At 43.3% G+C, this 18,753-nt stretch overlaps 1 protein-coding gene across 1 annotated transcript in view; it reads right to left on the bottom strand.

Moving 5' to 3' along the window:
* Nucleotides 1-6,431: 6,431 nt before the first annotated feature.
* Tlk1 (tousled like kinase 1) overlaps nucleotides 6,432-18,753 on the bottom strand; it is a 107,800-nt gene continuing 95,478 nt past the window's right edge. The window contains exons 14-20 of the mRNA XM_021639229.2: nucleotides 17,933-18,014; nucleotides 15,480-15,661; nucleotides 15,123-15,292; nucleotides 14,606-14,741; nucleotides 11,891-12,002; nucleotides 10,720-10,827; nucleotides 6,432-8,212 (exon numbers count right to left, since the gene is read on the bottom strand). Coding sequence (XP_021494904.1) covers nucleotides 8,036-8,212; nucleotides 10,720-10,827; nucleotides 11,891-12,002; nucleotides 14,606-14,741; nucleotides 15,123-15,292; nucleotides 15,480-15,661; nucleotides 17,933-18,014 — 967 coding nt within the window. The 3' untranslated portion in view covers nucleotides 6,432-8,035. The remainder of the gene's footprint in view (nucleotides 8,213-10,719; nucleotides 10,828-11,890; nucleotides 12,003-14,605; nucleotides 14,742-15,122; nucleotides 15,293-15,479; nucleotides 15,662-17,932; nucleotides 18,015-18,753) is intronic.

Below are 18,753 nucleotides of genomic sequence, written 5' to 3'. Positions count from 1 at the left end.
TCTGTCAGTGAACTGCTGTGCACGCAGCTCCAAGTGGTGAGAGGGCAGAGAGGGCCAGTGCCACTCAGGCTTCGTGTGGCACCACGACTCTAGACGAAGCAGAGGCATAAAGAGACAAGGGAGGCTGCGGAGAGACTTCAGCCTCCTCTGTCCTCCCTGCGGGGGTGACTGTCCCGGTTAACTGTCAGGACGACCCCACGGGGATTCTGCCTCTGACATCTCAGCTGAGTTTTTTCATTCACCTCCCAACGGAGGGTCAGGGGTCCACAAAAAGATGGGTAGCAAACAGAAATGGATCCTTTAGATTTTCCAAGAGAATCGTTCTTCTGAAAAAAAAAAAAAAATCAGATGATTTTCCCCCCACCATCATGAATCATGAAGTGTTGGCCAGCATTATGTCACTTCAAAGGTTTCTAAACTGTGTCAGGAATCTTAAGGCTGCTCAAGACAAAGACGACGATAAGGCTGACATTTGAACACTTCTGAGAACATACTTTTATATAGAAAGGAAAAAAGATGCCCACAGAGTGTGGTCATTTGGTCAGGTAAGCTTTGGGGTCCCCAGGCCCAGCTCTGCTCCGCTCTTGCTGCCACACTATGAGACTAGACCTACTCTCTGAGGCTAGACCTACATTTCTCCCCATTCAAACCTATAAGATGGTGTAGCTCTAGCTTGCTGTGGTCTAGTCCAGACCCTCAGACACAGTTAAAGTTCAGCGTCTTGTTCCCGTGAATCCTTTCTTGAAGGATGTGGCAGGAATCTGGGTGGCGGTTTCAGTTTATCCCACTCTTAGGCTCGGGTCTCCAGGAGTTGGGGGATCTGTTTGGGCCTTGATGGAGGGAACATTACGAAACATGCCACACAATGTTCCTTGTGTGAAAGCTGAAGGAGAAGGTCCTCCTGAATTTGCGGTCACTAGAGAGGCTAAGTGATGTGTTAGCATGGAGGTAACTGGACATCAAAACACAGAAGGAGCAACTTCATGTTCGCAGCGGGAAGGGATGCCAAGCTCATAACAGCCCATCCTGTGTTCACGGAGTCCTAGAAGCTCTAAGGCCGCAAACACAAATGGCAGAGGGAGGGGCACATCCCAGCGGAGCCGAGAGTCAGTGCCGAGAGAGCGCACTGTCGCGTCCTAACGTGTACAATTGCTGTAACTGATGGCGCCAGGGTCCTCCAGGTCAGGCGTTCAGCTGAGTGCCTCGTGCTCCGAGTGCCCCAAATCTGGGAGGCTGTGACCCTGTGTACCGGAGACTCCGTAGACATCTGACTTTTCAAAGTACAGCTTACATGCGGAACCAGGTTCTGTGTCAAGCTACTGAAGCTGAGCCGGCGGCAGCATGAAGCTGTTTGGGGCCCTACGACTCCACTGTAGTCAGGAACTATCCAGTTAGAGCCCTGAGAGCTCAGGTGGCCTCCCTGGCTGCTCCTCCTCGCCAGTGGCTGAGCGCGTGTGAACAGAACGGCCAAATGAGCAAGTGTGATGAACACAAGTATCCTTCCTTCAGCCAGGGCCCGCACCAAGGACAGCTGGCTTGGAGAGTCGCCAGGAGGCTTACCAGGCCGAAGTATGCCTTTGCATGGAATGAAAACCAAGCTTTTCTCGTGGGCGGTGAGGGGACTTGGAACTCTAGCTTATCCTATCCAAATACACCATTTGATTCAATGGAAAAAATAACATCATAAAACTCAAAACTGGGGGTGTAGGGTGGGGAGGAAAAACCCCGACATTTGATGGTACAGGGGACAGTCACATGCTGACACTCCTGTTGTCACTGTTTGTTTTGTTTTGTTTTCTTCTGAAGTGTACCCTGTGCATTAAGGAAGGGGTAAGGCATGCAGGAAGTACAGTTTCTTATAGAGACCAGAGCCCTGCTTGGCTTTGACTTTTAATCCTGTGGTAACGGCAAACGAGTGGAGCAATGTTTCCATCGTGGTTTCACCCAACCTCTCCAAACCAGAAGGGAGAAGTTCTATTGCCAACATGGCTGGCCTGAGATGCAAGCAAGGAAGCCCTGTGAGGTCTCAAGTTACACGTTCAACACGAGACCGCTGCTACTTGTGTCTCCTGTGCCAGGCCACTAAATGAATGCAGGCGCGTTCACCCACCCCCCCTAACCAGCGCAGGACCGAGGCCTCTCCTAAGCGCTTTCATCTGCAAGGATGGTCTCTTCTGGAAATGTGGGAGTTAAATGGAGACAGTGAGCTCCACGGAGCTAGAAATGCCACAAGCCATTCTGTGGTCATTTGGCAGAATGAGCATGTTTCATACATGACACCAGAAAGCCCGTTATTTTCTCTAAGTCACCCTTACGAATCAGCCTCTTTAATACTAGAAGTTAAGGCCTTCCTTTAGAATTAAAGCCAGCAAAATATACATTACACTTTAGCATAGTTCTTTCCCCCTCAAAGACAAAACCTCTCCAAGAAACAGAAACACACACATTGCTGGCCAGAGCCAAAGATAAGTATGTCTGAAGGTAAACCGCTGTTGATTCCATACACACACAGGATAATCTTTCCATGCTGTTTAAATTCCTTAACCTGATCACTACTGGGGAATTCTGTATCTGATGTGCACGATCTGATAATTCTGGGCGGTGTTCCTTCGAAGTTTCTTTTAAAGACTCAGTTGAAACCGCTGCTGGGTAAGCTTTGCAAATTGAAGAAAAACACATCCCTACTGGAGAGTTAAAATTGTGCATTAGTCCAAAGGCCACCGTGTTAGCGTCCGTGGTGGCTTGAGATCCATAGGGCACAGAGTGGGGAGCAGCATTGGTCTGGGGAGTCCAGCTGTGCCCCCAGGAATGTGCTTGGCCTCCTGATGAGTGTGTTCAGGCAGGGGAGGCCAGCCACAGGCAGGCCTACAACTCAAGTCATGCCCGGATCCAGGTTCACAGACACAGGAAAAGCAGGTGCTGGCTGCTGCCCAGACTCCTATCTCTTCTTGGGGCCTCCCAATGGTTTCCATGGGGGATCAGGGAATCTCTAACCCTCTCTTGTGTACTCCCGCATCCTCAGGTCCTGTGCTAACTCACTGTGCTGGGTTCATGGCAGGCAGGGGCGAGTAGACATTTTACAGATACAGAAGCCTCCCATAGTGGTTAGTGACTTATGATCATAGAATAGACTAACATGGAAGGCAAAGTCAGAGCGGACTTCCAAATTGGAGACACCCCTCCATCCCCACCCTGGCACCATCCTAGTCCTAGTTATTTAAAAATTAGGTATGCTCATTACTAGACAAAATAAAATTTGAAACACCTAAAACACAACTGCCAACAGTTAGCACATTCAGTTTTTGGCAGCTTTGGTGTCTAATTTGATGGCTACCCTGTCCTACAGAAGACCTGGGTGTCCCTTGCGGAATGGATGTATTAACACACTCGCAAACACCAGGCATTTAACTCAGGCTGCTGGGCTTGCAATGTTTGGCCCAAGGCTTACGGCTTTCCCCAACAGTCTAAGGGCCTTGAAGCGTACACACACTTGAAACTGTCATTCAGTGGCCAGGATCTGCTTGGAAGGCTGTGCTTGAGCACCTGGAGTGTGGTATGGGCTCCAGTTCTACGACTTGGAGGCACACACTGATGAAGCTTCTCCAAAGTTCCAGGGCTTTTCCTTTTGAGGGAGCGACCGACTGAGTCACTCCAGAGTTCCAGAGTTCTTGCTAAGAGACTAGTGGGAAGGGAGAAGCTAGAGCTGCTCCTCCATGGGAAGGGAAGCCTCTCTGGGGAGGGCACACAGGTCCTACTCATGGGTGGCTGCATGAGGCAAGGGAACACAGCAGGGACAGCGCTGGTCTGCAGGAGAGCCTGATCACTGCCACCAACAATGTCCTCAAAAGGACATTCTCTCTCCTCCCTCCCTCTTCCCAGTCTTCATGAACCAGGCCTTCAACTCACAATGTTCCTGATAGATGTCTGCGTCTATCATCTCCACCCATTCCTCCCTCCCTCCCTCCCTCCCTCCCTCCCTCCCTCCCTCCCTCCCTCCAGGACAGTCTTTATGGCTCAGGCTGGCCCTGGCCTCCAACTCACACCCCTCCCTCCACACCTCCCTGATACCGAGGTTGCAGGCAGGGGTCACTATGCCCAACTTCTGTCCTTCCCACCTGAGCATCACTCAACACGTGGCTGTCACGTCGGCTTCTTCTTTTGGAGAGCAGATCCTCCTCCTGTCTTAATTCACCGGCTGTTCCGCAGACAGCTAAAGAGCACAAGGTGCTTCTGCGAGAACAGCGAAACTGACAAGGCCCACTCCTTCTGTGGCACTGCTTATTTTCCCTCCAAACTGCTTTTTCCCCGTCACTTTCAAATCCCTATGTTTGCTCACCTTCTTTTCTCTGGTAACCTAATTATCTCTTTCTTGAGAAGCAACTTTTTTCTTGAAGGAACTGGAACTGTCACAGGAACCTGAGTGGACTGCTTTTTATGCATTCGGTGAAAGCAGATGATGGGTGAGCTTTAAAAAGCTCCGTCTGGGCACCGTTCTGAGCACAGTGAACTCTACTCCACACAGCTCTGCAGGAGACGGGGAACCCAGACAACAGCTGTCAACGCTGTGCTTCCGAATGGCGAAGACTTAGCTGTTTGGTTGCCTCTAGACAGTGCTGCCTGTGCAGGCATCCACACCCTAGAGCTGAAGGCGCAAGGGGACTCGGGCGAAGGCCACAACCCCTGCTAGTCTGAAACTTCCTGCCAATTTTTGGTATGGCTTTATGAAAACAAATTTTGAATTTGGTTTATACACACTCAAATGTTTCCTACTGAAAAACATTTCTTCAAACAGGATGAAGTAACAGACACCTAAAATCCCAGTATTCTGGAGGCCGAGGCAAGAGGACTGCCGTCAACTTTGAGGCCAGCTTGGGCTACATAACCAGACCCTAGATAAATAAAATGAATACATGGATGGGGGAGGGAGGTAATAACTGGAGATGTGTTTTGGATGGGAAAGCCAACTCAGATTGAAACGGACAAGCTGCACACCCTGAAACTACCACAGAACAGACTAAAATCCAAGAATTCAATTTAGAAACCAGCTGCCAAAGCAGTTTTGGAATTAGGTTAAGTATTCAGAACACTGAAATTTAGTGTATTCAGAGGAAAAAGAATGATCAAAAAACCGTGGAAATTTAAAGTGGAACTAGAAAAAGATCTCACACACATAGAGAGCAACGTAATTAAATCATTAAACTAGCAACATAAGCTAGGTACATTTCCACCAAAACAGTCATCAACAGTGCATTTAATAGGTCAAGGCAAACACCAAAAGCTGGACAATACAGTGATGTTTTGTTGAGACCCCACCATTTTGGCTCCCTCTAATGAGGTATTTGCAGAAGAGTTTGTTCACATTTGAACGCAAGTTCTTTCATAGGAAAACGAGGGTGACCACAAGGAAAAACCACACGTGCCCTGCCCCAACTTCCCCGCCGTCCTAACAGCTTCCGCACTTCATTCCTCTCAACAGTCGCGTTACTAAAGCCAATGTGTTTATTGTTTCATTTTGGGGGAGGGGATTCTGAGGACTGACCCTACATGAGCTAAGTACAGTGCCCTACCAATGAACTACACCCCCGACCTGTACGGCGACTTTCAAGGGCGCCAACTCCAGGCTTGACCTGCAGTCAGTGCTGGCTCCAGAAGACAAGGAAACAACTAAAACCTTAAAACAAATGAGTTGAACCTGCCGGAGCAACATGGAAATTATTTAACCATAAGCACCACTTCCTTGCGAAGTGGTTCATTTAGCCCAAGTGTTTGGAAAAACCTGAAAGACATGGGTAAGCTGATTCATCTCAATACACTTTTACTTACATTTTTTCTAAACATTAGTGTGTAGCGATTCTCTCCTTCCAGCACTCAGGTCAACAGGCTCGGTGAGCCATCTCAACAGCCTCCGCCTCAACACACACCTCTTGATTCTGAAATGAACTCAAGGAAACAATTTCCTTCTGTTTTCCTCCTCTCTTCCCTTTCCTTCCTGGTGTTTTTCAGATGTGGTCTGGTCTTTCTAGAGCTCAACCTGGCCTCACAGTCAGATCTCCCCGCCTCGCTTCCTTTAGGGTCTGACACTCGGTTCCCCTCACTCACTCGAAAATGTGTTGATATCGGACCCCGTCCCACTCAGCCAGCACACGCTCAGCTGTCCAACTTTAAACTGACAGGCAGCAACTGCAAGCACTCAGTGACTGCCAGAGCACAGTGACCGTGTCAGCGCCCTCAGGGGTTCCTATCCTAATCCACAAAGGAGTCAGCCCCACCCCGAAAGTGCTCCTGATGGTTGTGAGCTGCCTCCAGGATGCGCCCTGATGACACTTCATACTTGAGTACGCTTAAGAAAACTGCTCACCAACTTTGGCAGTAAAGAGCTAAGTTAGTACCCTACATCTTGAAAACTCTCTTTGAATGTAATTTTCATAGTCTTTACATTTTAACTGTCATTGTTTATTACTGTTTGGCTACATTCTCTATAATTCCAGCAGCATCTTAAACAAACAATGTTGTCTATGTACAATGGGAAAAAAAACAACAAAACAAAGAACAAAAAACAAAATGGCTTGCAACATCAAGTAAGAGCCACAGTTCAGCTGTACACGCTAAAGGGCGTTTGGTAGGGAAAGCCTGTTTTCTGCACCGTGGACAACTCACATGGAAGTCTCAGCATTACGACTGTGACAATAAAGAAAAAAATTCCCTACAAGAATGAAATACAGCATCCTGAAAAATATTGGTTTCTACTACACAAGGCAGTTAGAAAATGTTCACATTTTAACAAATCTGTACAAACCACAAGAAACATTCTATGGGACCGTGATCCCACCTTGATGCTAAGAGCTTTCTAGAAATGTAGAATAACCATGAACAATTTATAAATCTAGTATCTATGTGCTCCACAGCTCTAGAACCTAAAAGACTGATTTAAAGAACTCAATATGCCCAACATGGATCATTTCACATGCCTTGATTGTTAATGAATGCCTGCTTTTAATATCTCTCTATGATGTACAGTCAACTTGTGCCTTCAAGGAGGTCATTCAATTTTTTTTTTTAGCAAAAAAGCAATATCATTTAGCAGCAATTAAAGCGCCTTCAAGAAGACTTAAAAAAAATACAATATCCAATTAGAAAAGCCGTATTTTTAAACATTTGTACAAGAATAAGCTGCTGAAACTCAGTAATTGTAATATGACATCTGTACAGTAATTTACAATAGAGCCAGAAGGGAATTTATCATCATCCTGCATAGAACTGGCCTGCTTTTGGTTACACACAGTCTCCTATTTTAATGAACAAGGCCTGGAAACAAAAGAAAAATGCCTGTTAATTCTAAAACACTGAAAGCCCTGGAAATACTATAATTTAGTAACTTGAACTGATTTGAAATAGGCAGCTCTGTGTGTTAAAGGTGTAAAGTGTCCAGAAATGACAGCTCTCCCTTTAACACAACCAGTTAAGGGGGGATGGGGGCGCGGCGGACCACGGATTTGTGATTCGAGGTACAACTTGGTAAAAGCCAGAATAGGCAAATGACAAAGTCTGTAACTGTCCAAAACCCTAATTCTCACATTCTGTTATAAAACACACCGGCCGCTGTCACTCCGTTCTTGCTTTGGTTTCTGCAGATCAGCTGCCGAGTGCTGACGCTGTACCAGGCACTGTAGCTCCCGTCTTAGAAATGTCTCATAATTTTTCCATGTGTTCTTAAATAATGAAAAACTACCCTTCATATTAGAACTCTCTGGTAACAATCAAATATATTTAGGTATTATAAACGTTATTTACAGTGTCCTCCTTCTAGTGTAACATGGTGTTCCTGTTTCATGCTGCTCCAGGAGCATGAGGAGTGCGCACTCAGCCACTGTCCATGATCCACTCTCACACAAGTGACTCCAGGGAGAGTTTTAGTTCACAAACGCTTCTTAACCATGTCCCGTGGAAAAACAAAAACAAAAACACTCAAATGCACTCAAATTCAAGTAGGCATCTGGAAGCCAATCAAAGAAATCATGCCACTGTTGGAGGAGAGTCAATAAGTAATTATGTTTGAAGAAGGAGGTGTGGGAGCTGCTGCCAGCCCAGACATGTGTAGGTTTCCTGAAGAATTTGATCTTCTCATGTGTGGCAGAAGGTATGGGTCATTTGCCAGCTGGTGTACATCAAATCGATCTTCTTTTCGGTAAGCCAAACAGCGTCTTATGAAGGCCTTCAAAAGACAGAGAGGGCAACACAAATGATCTTCTACCTTCTAAATACCAACCCAACTCCTACAGAAGCGAGGACACAGTTAAGACCATAAACAGAACACACTTTATATGAAGTTCAAACCTTAAGAACTTTTTGGGGTATGATGATATTTTCACTCCAATTTGAACCCTCCACTGTTACTCACTGGTGCCACATTATAGACTCAATTATTATTGCTTGAAAGTTCCATTTCTGCTTACACAATTCTTTATTTTTAATTTATTTTTATTTCATGTGCCCTGATGTTTTGCCTGCATGTCTGTCTGTGAGAGGGTGTCAGATCCCCTAGAACTGGAGTTACGACAGCTGCCATGTGGGGGTTGGGAACTGGACCCAGGTCCTCTGGAAGAGCAGCCAGTGTGCTTAAACACTGAGTCATGTTTCTAGCCTCTAAAAAAAGTTTAAGATTTCTTTTGCGTTTTTTTCTTTTGTGAAACAATATTCTGACTCTAATTTCATTTTGTTATCATTTTGTTTGGCCAAATTGTAAGGAGCCTTAATTTCTTCTTCTTATTTAGCATGACTGTCTTTAGGTGAAGGTGAGATGAACATAGCACTCCAGTTAGGGTTTCTATTTCCTAGATCAACTCTGCATCTTTATTTTTAAAAAGAAAGCTGGTCTACAGAGTGAGTTCTAGGCCAGCCAGAGGTACAGTGAGACCTTGTCTCAAAAATCAACAAACAACAAAAGCCCACAAACCAACCCTCACACCCCAAAACCATTATGTTAAAATATATGTACATTTAAGTATATAATATGCTTATTAAATTATTATTTAAATTATCAAATTATTCTAACTACCAAGTAATGAGGTTCACACCTGAAATGCCAGCCCTTTGGAGCCTAAAACAGGAAGATTGCTGTGAGGGGACCAGCTTTGGTTATATTTAAGGCTGGCCTGGACTAGAGCGAGACCCTGTCTCAAACAAAACAAAACAAAACAAAACCAGTTGTGGCAACACAAACCCATAAATTAATCCCAGAAGAGGCGGGCAATTCTCTGAGTTTGAGGCCAGCCTGGTCTACACAAAGACCTTGTCTCAAAAAACCAAAACAAAAGAAACAAAAACAAAAACAGAAACAAACAAACAAACAAAAACCCAAAAAACTAAGAAAACACAATAAAAAAACAAACCAATAAAGATTTAAGGGTAATTTCCAATGAAATGTGAGTTCAGGAGGTCAGCATCTTTAATTTTAAAGGCAGCACTGACTGCAAACACCTTGTAGTGCTTATACAACGTAAAAACAGGTACAGACTACTACATGGTGCCTCCTGACCAATTTATGATTATTATTTGAGACACAATCTCACTATGCAGGCTGGACTAGAACTTGCAATGAAAATCAGGCTGGCCTCAAATTCAGAGCTCCATCTGCCTCTGCCTCACTGAGATCACAGCTCAGTGTTTCTTGGCCTGAAGTACAGCATTCTGTGGTTTCACCGGGATGCTCACATATGAAGGAAAGCCGCTGGAAGCACAGGTAGTCAGGGTCACAGAAGGCTTCTTCTGAATGAGCTCTAGGTCTCAGGCTCTCACCAAGGAGACACACCCAGATTAGGAATGGGTTTCTGAGAATGTGGACTCTCCTGAACTAAGTGCACCACAGCACAGAGAACAAGCTGTGATAGCTGCTGTTGGTAGGAGAGCTGTGCTTGGCACAAGACTCTAAGCAAGGTGTTTTTGCCATGCTGTGGCTGATTTCTCACTTCACAAAAGTAAGTGTGCATAAAAGCACAAGACATTGCTGAGTTGGGCACGGTGGTGCCCAGCTGTAATCCCAGCAGAGGCAGGCAGATCTCTGAGTTCAAGGCCAGCCTGGTCTACAAAGTGATTCAGGACACAGAGAATCCTTGTCTCAAAAAACCAAACTAAAAAACTAAAATAATAATAATAATAAATAAAAATAGTAGCTATTACACCTATTCTTTCTTATTATACTTTTATTTTTCAAAATTTCCTATTTTATTTGTATGAGTATTTGTCTGCGTGAATGTCAGTGAAGCATGTGTGTCCTAGTAGAGACAGGATGTCAGATCCCCTAGGACTGGAGTTACGCAGGCAGCAGTAATGTGTGAAGTTGCTGGGAATAGATGGGGTCCTCTGGAAGAGCAGCCAGTGCCCTAACCACTGAGCCATCTCGTTAGTCCCTCTTTTTATATACGTAAGTATCTCAGCATAAGATGGGCAAACTGAGTAAGACCTACAAGTAATGAAGGGTTCAGATGTTGTGGTTTCTCCCTAATTTTCAAAGCAAAGCAAGCTGCTGTGCACACAGAACTCAGGAAGCATGTTTGAGTGCTTAAAGAGGAAGAACAGCATATCCGAAGGCCGAAGCAGCTCATTTCCAGAGCAGATCAGCAGCCATGTTGCAGCAGCCATTCCTGCCATTGTGGCTAGCGAAGCACTGACCACACTGGAAACACAGCCCATACACTCCACAAAACATTATGAGATTAATACCTTGGCTTCACTGCTTACAACTGGTTTTACAGGGAACTGGACTTCTGTGGCTTTTAGTATTGTGTTTTCCTGAAGAATGTCTTGTTGAGATTGATTGTGACCAAATGGCTTTAAAAAAAAAAAAAAAAGAATAAAATATTGAAATAAATATATAAAACAAAGAACCACCACTGAGCCCACCACAAAAATAATTTTTATTTTAACATCTTGTCCTCAGTTACTGGGAAGTTGGGAATGTGGTCTCTCAGAAACACGATAATAGCTATAAGCAGGCTGGAAAAGCCTATTCAGTCAGTTCTCAGCAGATAAGCCCTGCAATGAAGGAGAGAAGGGATCTAGATTTGGAGTCAGGAGACCTGGGTTTGGAATCTAGACTAGTCTGTTTTTAGCAACTTATCACAAGCTATAGCTTTTGGGAACTTCAACCGAGGAGCTGCCTCCATTAGGCTAGCCTATGGGTATGTCTATGGGACATTTGATTAATTGATAACTGGTTTGAGAGGGCTAACCCTGGCCAGGTGGTCCTTGGGTAAACAGAAAGAGCTGGGTAAACTGAACAAGCCAGAGAAGTGCTCCTCCATGACCTCCTGCTTTGGTTTCTACCCCAGCTTCCCTTGGTGGTGGACTGTAGCCCGCAAACCAACCTGTACATTCCTCCCTGCCTAAGTTGCTTTTGGTCAGGATGTTAATCTCAGCAACAGAATGCAGAAAAAGACAGTTTTTCTATGCTGCACATTTCTAGACCGGTTCTTCCACCGCTGTCTCACAGTGATGGAGACTGGGTGGGATGTAAACTAGACATTATCCATGACAACCTGCATTTATGATTTGGGAAAAATAGTTTGATGGTATTCTCTGAGGAGTTATAGGAGGAAATGGTACACAGGCTGTATGTTTGCAGGGTAGTGGGGGTTAAGAGAAAGTGTAAGGAATGAAAGACACTGCAAAGTGCTTAACTCCAGAGCTGCCAACAGAAAATGTTTGGGAAAGGGAAAGGCTAAGGAAAAGGAAAGATGAACCAATCAACTGTCAAGATCATTCTGATCCAGGAAACAGTCAAGATACGTGCCTTGCCTTGGAAGTATCTAAACTGAGTCTAAGTTACCATGTCAAAAAAACCCTTCATCTTAACTTCTTTCCACACAGCTGAAGCTGGTGTGACACAACTTACTTTTCTCCCATACAGACACTGGAAGAAGATGACTCCAACTGACCACACATCAACCTTGTTGGAGATCTTCGGTGGTTCTTTTCCAACTACAAAGCACTCAGGAGGTAAATACCTGTAAGTAATGGGGGGGAGGCGGGGGGGGAGAAAAAGGATGTAATATTTAGTGTAAAACCTTCTAAATCTTAGAATGTTTATTTTATTTATACATAACCTCAGTTATGTAAAAACCATCAGTTCAAGTTTTCATTCATTTCACTCCAGAACCACAATACAACTTTGTAAGAACACATATTTCGATCTAAAGTAAACATTATCATTAGAGATCATGACAGTATGATCTGAGTAAGTTTCTAAGAGCAGAAGAAACACTCTCCTACCAACTCTTCCACTCTCCTCGGCCAGTTTAAACTGCAGGCTGTTCTAAAATACACATCATACCAGAGATCTTTTGTTTAAGCCAAAGCCTTACCTATCCCAGTGAAACAGGATATCCTATCTCTTATTGTAACATCAGAACTATTCCAATCCACAATATAGATTTCAAAATCTGCAATCATTATTATTCCCTTTCTTCCCCGAAACTGGTTAGTCAAGGCCAACTCACTCACCTCTGCACGTGAGCTTTCTCTGTTGCCGCCATGAGAACATGGCTTCCTTCCCTGTGCAGGGGAGACTGGTGTGCTCCACCTGCAGAAGCACTCAGCTCTCCTTGCACTACCAGTCAGGGTGTGAAAAACACCAAGTATTCAAAGACTAATTTTTAAAATTTAAAATTGTTGTTTATAAATTCGTATTTTGATATATGAAAGGTAAAAATCAGAGATGCAAGCATCTCAACTCAAAACTTTAATTAAAAATCGTAATAACAAATAATATAGTTAGTTAACCATGCCTCATGTAATATTCAGTTGTACACTACGCCAAAAGATGTCTATATGTATGGCTGAAAGGAACAGGCATCTCTCCACCCTGAGGACAGCAATTGTGTAGGTGACAAATTTGACTGCACTGGACAACAGTAAGTGGGGGGAGGAATAATAATGTTGTCAATATCATTTTTCCTATGAGATATTGACAAAAATTGTTTCTAGAGATGAGAAGTATTTTATAAAAGCAATAATGTATGTTCTAAAAGAATCATCCCAGTCCCCAAATATCTTTGTTACTGTTGGTGAAACAGGTCTGACTACATAGCCTTGGTTGGCCTAGAACTGATTCTGTACACCGTAGGCTGGCTGACAACTACAGAGATCTCTACTTCTACCTTCAAGGGCTGGGATTAACAGTGTGTACCCCATATGGCCTAGAAATAAGTCCTATGTCTCTACATAAGAGCATCATGACACAGTCCTACACAGTCCCTAAAACAAGATTTTCTGACTCAGGTCCCCGTGTAAGAGGGCCATTTCCTCCCACTGTCCATAACAGTGACGTCACTGCGACAGAGAAACCAATGCTGAGTGTTCTACAGAGAAGGAACGCTTTTTGTTTACTATAGGTAAATAAAAATTTTGTTGTAAAGACAGCTTTGTTCATAACAAGTCTAAACAACTTCCGATTGGGATTATGAACTTTTTTCAGAGATTAAAATTTTGAGCGACAATTTTCTACACTGTGAAAGCAATAACTTCATCCTTCCTTTGCACATACCACATTTAGGCAATACTTTCACGTGACTTGTAGATATTCCACAAATATGACTAATTCTTCTTCAGGAAGATAAACTCAGCATGGATCTGACCAGCTCAGGGGAATGGTCAGCATGGGATTGAGCAAACTCAGTGAGGACTGCCCTGGGCCTCAGCAGTCACTGCTGAGGTATCTACAATCCTGTTCAATCGAGTAGTATGTAGATCTCTTCTGATAAAATCTACCTTCTTGCTAATCTCATTTATTTTGAGGACTGGGTTAATTTTGAAAATGTTAGTCTATAACTTGACAGTAAGTTTGACAATTCACTGCCGTGGATTTTGTAAACACCCAGTGTCCTGGTTAGTTTTATGTCAAACTGACGTCAACCCGATGCAAGCTCAAGTCACCAGAGTTTGGGTTCTTGCCCTGACTTTCCTCAGTGATGAACAGTGATAGGAAAATGTAAGCCAAACAAACCCTTTCCTTCCGTTTTTCGGTCATGGTGTTTTATGACAGCAATAGTGACCCTAACTAAGACACCTGGAGAAATTCAGGATGACTTTTGTATCCAGGAATTAGTTCCATCTAGATTTATAGCTACATAAGGAGATCTTTGAGAATTAAGTGTAAAGACTACAAATACGCTGAGTTTATCTATAATCTAAAACTAAAAAACTCTGTATCTGCTATAAAGACTTTAATCACAAAACCTCTATAGACAAGGTCTGAGGCTCACAGTTGTTCTTGTGACAGTCAGGACACTGCACCCACGCAAGTACTTATTCAGATCAGAAGCATCACTCAACGTCCTAGAAGAAACCTCATCAATTCTGTTCCACACTAGAAGTTCCAGGCTGATACACGTTAAAGTCACATGTGGGTGCTGAGCCACTCTTTTTGCAGTTTTCCATCTTTGTAGTAAGTGATGCAGAGAAGAGAATACTAGCCACAAGACTCTCTCTCAATTCCAAGCGTTAGTATGAATGCCTTCGACACAATAATCTGAGAGAAGATCTGAAAATAAAATGTTCATAAAACACTGGGGACTGATTGTGGGCGTGCTGTGTTTACTAATCCATTTACCAGTAAGTGCCTGCCCCTTGAGAAGTCAGGTCCATTCCATCAACACCATAGCTATCATCATCCATAATCTTGGACAGACCAAAGTCAGTGATTTTGATTTCTCCACATGCTGTTCCATCAACTAGAAGGATATTTCCTAAAACCAAAATAGAATTATTTTTAGTAATGCATATGCAGGCATGCAGAGGAAAAATGATCAAAAAAAAACATGGAAATTTTAAGTGGAACTAGGTAAAGAGCTGATGCATGCACGGACACACACCATATCCATGAGCGAAAAGATAATTTTTATAAAAAAGAGTAGTGTTTAGTAAATAAATGTGTATTTGGGGACTGGTTATTACGGTACATGCCTTTAATCCTAGCACTCAGAAAGCATGCCCTCTAAATTCCTCTGCCCAGGCTATATAGTGAAACACTGTTACAAAAATCAAGCAAAAAAGCAAACACAATCTCTACCTCTCCCCTCCCCCTCCCCACAGAAACCCAGTCCCATACAACACATTTCCTGAAATACCTGGCTTCAGGTCGTAATGTATTATAGGAGGTTTGATTTCATTGAGATACCGCAAGGCATTCACAATCTGCATCACGATAGACCGAGCTTCCTTCTCAGACATCAGCTTGTGCTGCTTCAGGTAGAAGTCCAGGTCATTGCCCTCACAGTACTCCAGCACTGTACAGAACCTACACAGGAAGGGACAGTCAGCAGGAGCCCGCACCACCTGAAACCTACTCTGGCAAAGGGGAAAATCACTATCCACAACTGAAAATCCAAAGACAGATAGATGAGAATATCTGCACCACCACCACCACCACCACAGGATCAGAAACAAAACCAGTATTCTTAAGAGTGGAATCTTTGTTTACTTACGTATCTGTATCCAAGGAGAAGTAATCATAGAGTTTAACTATTCTGGGGTGGTCCAGTTCTTTGTGTATTCGATACTCTCTACAGGCATGTTTGTGGTAGTTCTCTTTTTTCTCGTCTCTCCAGCTTTTATTAAGCTGGTGGATCTTCACAGCAGCGTATCTTTGCTCATATAAGTCAAAAGCCTACAATTCAAGGCAAAACCATTACAAGGCACTCAATCAAACCCTACAAAGACTTATTTTTTGGTGATAATTTTTGCAATAACTAGTGATCATCTCTAAGACTACATACAGTTCAACAATATACTACTTAAAAGAAATAAGATAGAAATATCATTGCGATGAAGCAGAAAAAACAAAACTCAATGTGAACTTTCACATTCAAGTTCTTTAAATGCTAATATTTTGAATCACAATAAAGCAGTTTTGACACTAACATTCTTTTTAATCTGAGCCTGCTCCTTTACACATGCAGTTCTGCAGGGAACAACTAGTAACACAAGCAGCTATGATGGTTTTCTCTGTGTTGGAGGAAAAAAGCATTCTTTTAAATATCTTTTCTTAGCAACTCCTTGCTTTTTACTTTTGTGAAAATTAATAGGTTCTTTATTATATTATTATTATTTTTTGTTTGTTTGTTTTTCGAGACAGAGTTTTTCTGTGTAGCCTTGGCTGTCCTCAAGCTCACAGAGATCCGCCTGCCTCTACCTCCCCAAGTGTTAGAATTACGGGTGTGTGCCACAGTGCCCAGCTTCTTTTTTTATGTTAAAGTTGTTTTTATTTGGTGTGTATGGGTGTTTGCCCCTGTTATCTGTGACTTCTCCATGTAGTGGCTGCAGAAGACAGAGATGGTATGAGGACAACTGAAACAGAAGTCACAGATGGCTGTGAGCTGTCCATGTGGGAACTGGAAATCTAACCTGTGTCCTCTGAAAGAACAACCAATGCTCGTAACACTCAGCCTTTACTCCAGCCCCAATTAGTAGGTTCTTAATAATTTTTCAACTACTGAATAAAACTTCTTTCATTATGAAACTGCTCAATTTATACTCAGGAGAAAGAGCTTAATGAATGTTTATGCACCCATCATCCAGTTAAAAAATGTTAGTATTTCATCTGTCCCCTCTACCATGTTAGCATCCCCTTAGGGTGAGACAGTGTGTGACTCTAAACCCAGGGTGTTATGCTCGTGCTCTATTATCAACTACCTGTAGCCACCTGACTTACTCCCCCTGTAATGTTAAAAAAAAAAAAAAAAGGTAATTCTTCAATGTTTATCTCTAAAAGATAAGGTCTTAAAAACCCCTGCACATATCATCACATCTAACTATATCAATAATATTTCCTAATCTAATCTGGCATACAGTCTGCATTCAGTTTCCCCAACTGTCTCTCCTCCACCCCTCAAAATACTGCTCAAGAACAGGAATGTGACTGGTACTTAAGTTTCACATAATTTTGACCTCCATGTGAGCTAATTGATAAGTATATAAACATTTATTTCTATGTAAACAAGTTCAGGTGCCTGCAGTGGCCTGAGGTATCAGATCACTCTGAGCTGGAGTTACTTTCAGGCAGATGCGAGCTCTCCAACAAGTGTGTTTGAGACTGAACTCAGGTCCTGACCTTACTGTGGAGCCATCTCTCCGGGCCCCATAAATGTTTTAAACACCAAATGCTGTTGAAGAAAGCCTAACAGTTTGTTTCATTGTGACTTACAAGCAAAGATGCCCCTTTAAAAAGCACTGAGTAATTTACACGTTTATTAAAAAAGGTCTCCAGGGCCCCTACCTTCCTAGCTTACGCAGAGAGAAACTCTTTGCTAGTTAGCTTCACTGTCAGTCCAACAGAGCCCAAAGTTATCTGAGGGACTCGCACTGGAGATGGACTTGATCAACTGCCCAGTGGGCAGGGTCACCCCTGAGCGTGTGGTCTTGGGCTGTGTAAAAGGGTGAGTGCAGCCCAGGGGATCCAAGCCAGTAAGCAGCACTCCTCCACAGCTCTGCTTCCAGTGCCTGTCTTGAGTTCCTGCTTTCATTTCCTTCAGGGTAGGACTGTGACATGTGACGTGTAAAATAACTGCCCGCCCCCCAACTTCTTTTGGTCATGATGTCTATCACAGCAAGAGGAAAACTAGAATAAAGAGAAAAGTCTTAATGACAAAATTATAAAAATGTGAGATCAACCCAACAGAGGAACCAGGCAGCTGAGAAGAGGGAGACTTAGTGTGGGTGACAGCACGCTCTTGCAGCCTGTCTTACATTCAGTTAGAATGGCTGAGAGGACCACACGAGGACGGTGTACCTGCAAGAACACAGCCTAGGCCCTGGAGATAAGTCAACAAAACCCACAATAAGCTGTTTTTTTTTCTAATGAGACTAAGAATAAAAGTCAGTCTAAAACCAGAAAAGAAAAGCCTCCCCCTCCATCGGCATGAAGAACAAAGAGCAGTACCTTATAGACCTCACTAAAGCCTCCTCTTCCAAGCAGATGAAGCAGTAAGTATCTTTCATTTAACGTTGGATGATCTTTGAACCTTAAAAGGGCAGGGAAAAAACTATTCAGGAACATTAAAGGAATACATGAAGTTCTGTATACATTAATGCCCATTCTTTTTGTTTGTTTGTTTGGTTTAGTTTGGTTTTGGGAGACAGGGTTTCTCTGTGTAGCCCTGGCTGTCTTAGACTCACCAGCCTTGAACTCACAGAGATCCACTTGCTTCTGCATCCCTGAGTGCTGGGATCACAGGAGTACGCTTAATGCCACTCTTGACTCTACTCCTAGCTATGTCTATTTCAGTTAGTTTGCTGTTGATTTCAAATACCAACCAGCAGCTGCTGGCTTCTATTCACTCAGTCTTTCTACATAATATCGACCTATGTTAAGCTTCAAAACTTACAAAGTGACACTACAATAGCTAGCCAACACAGCACTCTAATCAATTATGTGATGGGAAACACTTATTCCCCATAAACCACTTCTATGGCAAAAACACACTTTTATAATGAGAGTAATGAAGACAGGCGTGGTGCTGCCCGACGGAATCCCAGAGTGACTTCTAGGCCAGCCTGGTCTACAACGCGAGTCTAGGACATTCAAGGCTACACAGAGAAACCCTGTCTCAAAAAAACAAACAAAAACCAAAAAGAGGTAAGAAGAAAGGAAAGAAGGAAGAAGGGAGGGAGAGAAAGAGAGAGAGAATGAAAGGAAGAGTAATGAGTGATCAAGATTGTATAGTGCTGACTTGTATTTGAAAAGAAAATTGTATTTTTAAC

Source organism: Meriones unguiculatus, chromosome 8 (assembly GCF_030254825.1).
Source record: "Meriones unguiculatus strain TT.TT164.6M chromosome 8, Bangor_MerUng_6.1, whole genome shotgun sequence".
Classification (NCBI taxonomy): Eukaryota; Metazoa; Chordata; class Mammalia; order Rodentia; family Muridae; genus Meriones; species Meriones unguiculatus.
The sequence above is the reverse complement of the archived record's forward strand: the minus strand, read 5'-3'. Positions and strand labels throughout refer to the sequence as shown.